General features: G+C 36.7%; 1 protein-coding gene across 1 annotated transcript in view; it reads right to left on the bottom strand.

Annotated features, from left to right (window-relative positions):
• Positions 1-2,528: 2,528 nt before the first annotated feature.
• LOC104863306 overlaps positions 2,529-10,028 on the bottom strand; it is a 49,418-nt gene continuing 41,918 nt past the window's right edge. The window contains exons 5-7 of the mRNA XM_033757309.1: positions 5,568-6,467; positions 3,936-3,984; positions 2,529-2,602 (exon numbers count right to left, since the gene is read on the bottom strand). Of these exons, the coding sequence (XP_033613200.1) occupies positions 2,529-2,602; positions 3,936-3,984; positions 5,568-6,467 (1,023 nt within the window). The remainder of the gene's footprint in view (positions 2,603-3,935; positions 3,985-5,567; positions 6,468-10,028) is intronic.

Here is a 10,028-nt window from a genome sequence, read left to right as displayed (position 1 = left end):
TTTTTTTTTTTTTTTTTTTTTTTTGGTCCCAGGGATTGAACTTGGGTCCTTGCGCTTGCAAGGCAGGCCACCGAACCATTGAGCTAAACCCCCAGCCCGAGAATAATTCTTTTATATTTTTTCAAAATAACGTGAAGATTCCATCTAACTCAGAAAGAATGGTTATCAATAAGTAAGTCTTTTTTCATATACACAACTTATAAGAGGACAAAATTTAATGTCCCTTTTCAGAAAAACAAAAAAGAAAACTTCACTTAACAGGGTATTTTAGTGAATGATATGAAGTTTATTCTTATTATCATAACAATACTAATATTTAAATCACATTTACTTTATATATTTATCAACATATAAATCAAATAGGAATCATTTTTTGTGTATTTCTTCTTCAGTTCCATTGTATTAAATAGAAATCAACTCAAATGTTCAATCTCAGAGATACTAACAATATACTTTCATCACAGACATAGCAAATGGGCCCAATAGATTCAAAATTAAAAATTGTCAAAATCTGGATCCCATTCACTAATCTGAATTTTCCCAAGCATTGCACTGTATTTAGTTGATATCCATGTTTCTAACCACGTACACATCAGAAGTATGTTTTAAAATTATTTCCATTTTTCTTAGTAAAACTAAAATCAGCCCCCTGATATTATTTCTCCTTTTGAGGGTGAGCTAATAGATTACAGGAATGAAGGAATGTATAACTACAACTGGAGAGATGCATAAGAGAGTCTTTCCTGAATTATAATGTTCCTAATCTTTCAGTTATTTTCCTCTGTGACCTATGGGTGTCCTTCCTACTGAGGATGCAGCAGGTGCCACACACTAGTCTGTGACCTAGCACGAACCCCATCAAAGGGACAGCAGAGTGAGCAAAGTTTATCCCTTGTCCATGCAGTGACAGGGAAATCCCATAACTTGCACTGTTAATTGGAAAACTTTCCAGCATTCTCCAGGCAGGCTGTTCACTTCATGATCTTACAATTTTTGCCTTCTTCATACACTTTGTCTGTTTCATAATTGTAATTTCACAAACGCTATAGAGATCCAACACTATCCATTTTGGGTGAGATATCTATCCCAAGCATAAAAAGTGAGGGAGGAAATTAAAAGTTAAATTAGTTGTCAGCTATACACAATATGACAAGAAGCATGAAGTTCACAGTAATTCTAACTGAAAATTTGCAATTATCATCCTTCCTTTGGCTGCTCAGATGATCTGTTTGTCTAGATGTTTAGGAAATAAAGTATCAGATAGTCCTCTCCCTGGGCACTTACTGGGTAAAGTTGCTTATCTGATGGATCATGACCAACCAGTGCAGACCCAAAGCAATTTCCCGGTTGTGAACTTTAGATGCTTGTTTCTTTCTCAGGTTGATGTGAATACTGCATCAGATATAAATTTCCTTCTATAGACACCTTGGATGAGGAGACCCTATGTAGGCTTCTTAACTGGTACAATCAAACTGAAGGGCTGGAGACACATACTGATATTGACTACTAGACAGCCCTGGAGGCTCAAGGCACACAGCTCATAATTAGCCATGTTGGTCCATGTATTGCAATCCCTATGGACTTCTTAATATTGTTGGAGGAAAAGAACAAGAAACTAAAATGTCCATCACACATTTGGAGCTCTTATTATATTCAAGTGAAAATATCTACATACTATTTACTGGATTTGATTCTTTTCTTTTAAAAAGTGGTTTTTCTGTATTTTACTTCCATTGTGAATTATGGTAAAATATATACAAAAATCGCTATTTTCATCCATTTTAGGTGCACTATTCGGTGATATCAATCATGTTCATCATGCAAGAGGAGTTACAGGGTCTAATTTGTATAATTCAGTCATCTTAAAAAAAAGCAATAACAAGGGGGAATGTATCCAAACAGGAAGACATAGAGCATAAAATGCTCCAGAGATTTTAAGCAAGATCTGTTTTTGGTGTTTATTTGTTTGTTTGTTTTCTTTCTTAATCACAAAGTTGAATCACTCAAAATTTAAGACATACTGACTTCCATGGTCTAATGAATGCCAAATGAGATATTAACGTGTATCTCAGGACCTCATGGGTGTTCACACAGGTGTGGGCTTTCAGCTGAAGCCCACTCAGAAACATAGGAACAAATGTGTTCTCAAGGACTTTTTGCAATGTCTACAGAGATCTAACCAGGATATCCCTTATATTACTTCCTACTCTTGTCTCCATCTTATTCACACCATAACCAAAGTATCAGAGTTTACACGCCCAGAAGTCACTGCTTCCTCTCCAATGAAAAACTCTAGGGAACTTGGTCCAGAAAAGCAAAAGCAATAGAGTGACCTCGTTTTTTCCCTGGATTATTCTCCCCAAAAAGAACGGCCCAGAGATTTACTGTGATGTTCAGGGGAAGGTCAAATGCAGTGAGCAAACCCCTAATTGAGGTCAAGATTTTATAAAGTAACCTTTTACTTTTTTCAAGGCTACTTCATCATTACCGCTAATTACAGAGTCTTAGAATCTTCAGTTTCAAAGGGATTATAAAGTTTGTGTACCTCCACAAGAAATACTCATGGAGTGCTCATTTCCACATCTCCAGGGGTGAAAGACGTATTACCCCCCAAGGAAAGCCACCTCCTGTTGTCATTGTTGTTGTTGTTGTTGTTGGCTCTGGATGTTTGGAATGACCTTTTTATTTAAGCTGTGAAATCCCTCTGCCTTTTCCTGCTAGGTTTAATTTGGCCCTGACCCAGACTAATGTTCCAACATCTGAGGTTCTCCCGGCCTCAAGTTGGCTCTTGACTTCATTCAGCACCACCATTTCTTTAACAGCTCCTTACAATATGGTTCCAGTCCTCTCTCCTCACTGCTTCCATAGAGCCTACTTCAACTTGTGTTCAGAAACACAGTAGAGGACTGTGACTCAGTAGTAGAGAGTCCATTTCCAGAAATATTTCCTCTCCCCAAACTGAATATTTGTACCCAATTTTAAAGTTCTACACTGCTTCCTCTCCCAACCATGACAATGACCAAACCACCATGAAACAAGTTTACAAAACACAGCTTAACATCCACATCACCTCACCCCACAAAGAATGGCTGCTATGAAGAAATCACACAATAACAAATGTTGGCGGGGTTGTGGGGAGAAAGGAACCCTCCTCCATTGTTGGTGGGAGTGCAGACTAGTGCAACCACTATGGAAATCAATATGGAGATACCTCAAAGAGCTTGCATTGGAGGTTCCATTTGACCCAGCCATCCCTCTGTTGGGTATCTTTCCAAGAGAACTAAAAGAATCATATCACAGAGAAGTATGTGCACCCATGTTTATAGCGGCACAGTTTGTAATAGCTAAATCTTGGAAACAACCTATTTGCCCATCCGTTGGAAACTGGATAAAGAAGTTGTGGTTTTTCTATAAAATGGAATATTACTCAGCCATAAAGAGCGAGAGAATAGATTCATTCATAGGAAAATGGATACATATTGAAGATATACTCCTAAGTGAAATAAATAAGTCCCACATGTGTAAATACCAAATAGTTTCCCTGGTGTGAATATTCTGCAACAATGCATAAGATTCTAATAAGATTACTGACATTTAGAAATGGGAAGAAAGGAGCTAAAGGTGTAGGGAAGGTGTGATGCATAGGAGAAGAACAAAAAGGAAAAAGAAAAAAATGTGAGAGAATGAAAAGATGAAAATAAAGTGTTTGTAGATGGGGAGGGGAGGAGGGGGTGAAGGGAGGGCAGAGGTAAGGGGAAAAATGAGAATCAAGACTTGCCATGTAAAGGTACATGATCCCAACAATGAATGTAACTGTACTGTATCCCTAAATGTACCAATAAACTCAATAAAATTAAAAAAAAATAGTAGCAAGAGGGCATGACTTACAGGTCTATGTGCTTACTTTCATGGTGAATCCAAAAGAATGCCAAGGATGTGAGACTGGAGTATTCTCCTGTGGAGTCTCCATAAAGAGCTTTCAATTTTCCTGTTCCTCAGGCTTCACATGAAGTGATTTTTCAGAGGGGTGGTAGAGTGGGAGACACCAAAAAAGGTGAAATCTAAGTAAGCTACATCAGGGTTTATTCTATAAAAAAAGTAAACAGGTGAAATCACAGGTGGAGAATGCATTGTTTTTCCTATAATCATGAGTATTGAACAGTGAAGTAAAGGAATATTAGGAAGAGAAAAACATCCCTGAGAGGAGGAGAACCAGAGATGGCACCAACAAAATACATGACTATTTTATTGGTGAAGTTGTCAGAAGAAGCAGGATTAAAGGCTTCAAAATAGAAATTTCTATAACTATGAAGATTATAACTATGTAAATTATATATGATTAAATTGGCAATGTGAAATAAAAGAGGCTACCCACACACTCCCACACACTCCCACACACATAAAAATACACTCAGATGGAAAAGCCACAATGTCAGGGTTCGTAATGACTAACTAATGCAGATGACATGCGGCCTGTCCTTCCTGAGGTTAATGCTGGAGGTGATATCCACTCCCCCTTCTGATCTTGCAACAATTAAAAATGAACAGCCCATTGAGAAAGGGATTTCTTCCTGGAGAGTGAGAAAAATGAAACAGCAGTTAGATCCATTTATCAGGCCCATTTCCAGCACACAAACTAAAACAAGAGCTATTTATCTTTTTTCTCCCCATAATTATCCATATTGGTCTATATTATTTTAATCTTGAAATTTCTGAAATTCAGTGAAAGTTAAGAAATGAATGTCACAAAGATTTGGGGCTATTTTTTAAGACAGAAGACATATTAAGAATATCATTATCTTTGGTTTTGTTTTTTCCTTTTTGAACCAAATCTTCAGCTTTTTAATTCCACTGTTCATTGTGGAAAGATATACTTATCTAAAGGAACCATTTTAAGTGGTTTTAAGTGCAGAGTTTGATTACATATATTTTACTACTTTTTGCAACCATTACACTTAGCCACTTCCCCAATTTTTTCACTTTCCCAACTGAAATTTGCACCTGTATGAAGACCAATAATATTACCCCTCGGACCCCTTTGATTCTATGATGAAATATTGTATAAAATTAAAGATGTTAAAATTCAGTAACAATGAAACTAAGGGTAAACTATTTAAAAATACAATTTCTTTTATTTTTATTTAGTTTCTTGGTACATTCTAGGTATACAGTACAGTTACATTCATTATTGGGATCTTGTACCTTCACATGACAGGTCTTGGTTCTCATTTTTCCCCTTTTCCCTGCTCTCCCTTCACCCCCTCCTCTCCTCCCCATTTACTAACACTTTATTTCCAATTTTTTCATATTTTTTCTTTTCCCTATTCCCTTTCCCCCACCCTTCCCATTTTCCCTACAACTTTAGCCCTTTTTTTCCTATTTCACATTGTTAATTATCTCATTAGGATCTTGTGTACTATTATAGTTTTTCACAACAGAGAATCTATTCAATATTTTAAAATAAGTTTTTTATTTTCTCTTTTACAACATTTTCTAAACTACTTTCCAAATAAATAGTAAAGGGATTAGATTTTCCAAAGGTAGAGCCTCTTCAGGGTGCTGCTGATGTCCCTGTTCCTCAGGCTGTAGATGAAGGGATTCAGCATAGGGGTGACCAGAGTGTACATCAGTGAGGCCACCATGGCTTCTTTGGAAGTATGTAATGCACTTGAACCAAGATACGTTCCCAGGCTTGTTCCATAAAATAAGCAAACAACTGACAGGTGAGAACCACAGGTAGAAAAGGCTTTGTACCTCCCCTCAGATGATGGGGATTTCAGGATTGCAGAAACAATTTTACAATAGGAGAAAATTATCCCTGACATAGGAAAACAACCAAATAGGATACCAATCATATATGTGACTATGTTTTTGATTAATATATCAGAGCATGAAAGGTCATAGAGTTGAGAAGGGTTACAAAAGAAACTAGCAATTTCCACATCTTTGAAACAGGAAATTCGTAAGGCAACTAAATAGTGAATCTGAGAATCCAAAAGGCTAACTAAGACTGACAGCAAAACTAATAAGACACAGCGGTGAGGGTTCATAATGACTGCATAATGCAGGGGTTGGCAAATGGCCACAAAACGATCATAGGCCATCACGGTAAGAAGCATGTCATCTACACATGCAAAAAAGATAAAAAGAGAAACCTGTGAAAGACAGCCCTCATAGGAGATGACCCTGCTGTTAGTTGAGATGTCCACAATCAACTTTGGAACTGTAGTGGAGGTGAAACAGATGTCAGCCAAGGACAGGTTGGAGAGGAAGAAGTACATAGGGGTGTGGAGGTGGACATCAGAGGTAACAGCCAGGATGATGAGCAGGTTCCCGAGCACTGTGACCAGGTACATAGTCAGAAACAGTCCAAAAAGAATGGGCTGCAGGTCTGAGTCCTCTGAGAAGCACATGAGGTAGAACTCTGAGACATGTGTTAGATTATGTCCTTCCATGTTGTTTGAGCACATTTAAATAAATTTCTCTGGAAAAAATGGAACAAAATATATCATACAATGATCTGCAAATATTCTGAGTTCAAATATCCATAAGCAAAGAATTCCCACAAGAGATCCATGACCTTCAGCAGCATTGCTCTATTGTGACAAACTCCACCATGGAGGACTCACTGTTGGGTGGTTTGTTTTCCACTCCACTTTACTTTACTTGTCCTCTAATGGACAGGGTTATCAGACCAAGGACACAGAATATTGAAGTTCTTTATCATAGTGAAATGCAGGAAACCTTTTCCAAAAAGTACAGAGGGTAGTTAAGCCATCCACCTTTAAGAAAATATGATTCTATTGGAAGAAAACTGGTAATTATTGAAATATTCCACATTTTATACCACAAAATACTACAAATTACCTTGAGTAGGTCATCTACAAGTACTATAAAATTTAGGACTACATTATCTCAAAATTAAATTCAAGTTAATTCTCTTCCATCAGAATATTTTGTTTTGAGCCATTGTGTAGAAAATGATGAATTTTTCATTATTCTTGGTTTCTTTTTCTTATTTTGTCTTTTAAGTATGTAAGCACTTACCCAGCCATTGTATACAAATTGTATGTAAATTTTGTTTGTGTATAAATTATTCAATATAAAACTTTTATCTTTGCCTTTGTTGTACTCAAATTTATATATCTCAGATTCCAATACATGCACATAATCTTTGGACATAATCACCACCAATATAGATTGGTGTACACTGTATATAACAATAAAAACGACAAATGATAAAAAGCACCTTTGGGGCCGAGGAGTAAGCTCAGCATTTCGGTAGCCTGCCTTGCAAGTGCAAGGACCTGAGTTCAATCCCCAGTACAAACCCCCCCACAAAAAAGCACCTTTGCCTTTCAAATTTTACACAATTGTATTTCACCATAAAATATCAATGAGCTATCTGCTATATAAGACACCTCTTCCCTGACTCTAGTCTACCATAGCCTGGTAATATGCATGACTGCTATTCTGATCATAAGACTTCTTATATCCAGTTGATAACATTGGAAACAAAGAAACTCCAAAAGCCCTGGCTGAGACCCAGCCTTCCTATTTGTAAGTAACAGATTTCAGTCGAATTTTTCCTATTTCAGCCATGTGATGAAAACTGAGATCTATATTTTCATCTAGCCATTCTGTTATTTAATTGGGGAAAATCCCAAAATAATACATGAAATAATGTAAGCACACCTTAAAACACAGCTGCAAGAGAAAAAGGTACTTGAACTCTTGTAAACACATGCAAATAATATACTTCTCCATTTCTGTATAATGGGGATAAGAATTACCGACCCTATGTAGGTACTGTTAGAAAATACTTTATAAATCATTTAATTCACATCACTGTTGATTCTAATTTAGGCATATATTTATCTGGATATATTGTTATATATCCAAATACTCTAGGCTTAGTGTAATATATTAATAAAAAAGTAGATTTCTAATTTTTGAGTTCCTTTCTTAAATTAAAGCTGAGAACCACTGTCTGAAGATATTCACTGGCATTTGGAAAATCTCCCATTCATATTATCTTTATAGATATTAGCATATAAATATAGAATTCTATTTTCATCCTCATTAGTATTCCTTAGATGTCTGAACAAATACCTAAAACTTCGAGTACTTCCTACAATTTCTTTCTCTCCTGTCCTCAAAAGAATCTGTTGTCATGATTTTTATGGGTAGATTTCTGTGTCAATGTTTCCAGGTCAACACTTATTTATGAATCCACAAGCAATTTTCTTAAAAATTTATTTAAAAGAGGGGCCAGTGATGTAGCTCAGTGGTGCTGTCACCTTCCTCACAAGGACAATATCTGAGTTCAATCCTCAGGACCCCCCAAAGAAAGAGCCTGTCTTGCAGAGAAGACCTCCCCTCGAGAACACCCTTCTCACAAAAGAGCTGCTTCATCGCTCTCCAGAGAAGAGAAGCATAAGAGGAAGTGCCTGGCGCAGAGACTGATTCCCACTTCATGGATGTGAAGCACCCAGGACACCATAAAAGCACCATAAAAGTCATGCATAGATGTAGGCTACTCCACTCTCCTCTTCTAGGCTACAGGAAGAAAAGCAAGGCTCACAGAATGATCCTCCTTCAGGAGGAAGGAAGCAGCACTCACAGTGCCCTGCTTCAAGATGATTGGGAAACCAACCAATGAACACATTTTGGATAAAAAACTACCTGAAAGGGACCTAAAACTCATCTAAATAGAATGTTACAGAACATCTACTGCCCCCAAACAGACTAGTTTGTAACCATATGTAGTGGTTTTAGGTCTTCAACCAATTTGCTGCCTTATCAGAGAGGAATGAGATTTAGGGAGGAAAAGAGAGGCCTCGTTTACCTCGTAAGTTAATTATTATGATAATATTTTCAAAGTTCTTGTGCTCCTTTCCCTGTCACTCATAGTAAAAATTGTTATATAATATATTGCTGTGATATTTTTCTGATTTCCAACAAATAATGCACAGAAATTTTCAAATTTTGGCAAGATAGGTGACTCATTTTACCTACATCCTCTTATTCCTCATATACACCTTCAAGATATGCCTGACATCTTTCCAGTAATGATCTCTGTATGATACCACAAAAAGAAATTTCATCATCACACAAGGAATAACATTTCCATTTCCCTTCAGTTTTGGAGCCTGTGCCAAGGGATAGCACTGAAGCAATGTGCATGTTAGACCTGTGTCACTGACCTGTTAACGAGGGCAGAATGTGTGTGAATCTCTCTTCCTCTCTGTGCTCATAAGCTAGAGGAAAATAAGGAGAATAACACATATCCATATGTGTAGCAACTAAAGAAACTTATAACTTAATAAATTAGCAATTGTGAGATTTCTTAATCTCAATTGCATTAATTTCAATTGCATTAATTTGTGCTGTGACCTTTACAATTTCCTCTCTTGTGTGGGCCTTAGGACTTGATCTGTTCTTTTCCTAGAAGTTTGTGGTTCAATATTAGGCTGTTTATTTGAGTTTGCTCTGTTTTCTTTACGTGAGAATTCACTGTTATAAATTTTCCTTATAGGGATGTTTTCATTGCTTCCCATAAGGGAGGTTTTGCTTTTAAAATAAATATACAAACGTAAGCAAGTAGGAAGTGCATTAAGTATAGTAAACTATATTTCAATGGAATTGGAGCCAGAAATGGTATGACGTGTTTTTTTTTTTTAATATAAGGTTGAAGCATACAGTCACCAGCTCGATCTTGGAAACAGCCTATTTGCCCATCCGTTGGAAACAGGATAAAGAAGTTGTGGTTTTTCTATAAAATGGAATATTACTCAGCCATAAAGAGCGAGAGAATAGATTCATTCATAGGAAAATGGATACGTATTGAAGATATACTCCTAAGTGAAATAAATAAGTCCCACATGTGTAAATACCAAATAGTTTCCCTGGTGTGAATATTCTGCAACAATGCATAAGATTCTAATAAGATTACTGACATTTAGAAATTTGAAGAAAGGAGCTAAAGGTGTAGGGAAGGTGTGATGCGTAGGGGAAGAACAAAAAGG

This window comes from Fukomys damarensis, unplaced genomic scaffold, assembly GCF_012274545.1.
Source record: "Fukomys damarensis isolate Sample0158 unplaced genomic scaffold, DMR_v1.0_HiC HiC_scaffold_30, whole genome shotgun sequence".
Classification (NCBI taxonomy): Eukaryota; Metazoa; Chordata; class Mammalia; order Rodentia; family Bathyergidae; genus Fukomys; species Fukomys damarensis.
Note: the sequence above shows the minus strand (reverse complement) of the source record. Positions and strands in the feature narration are given on the sequence as shown.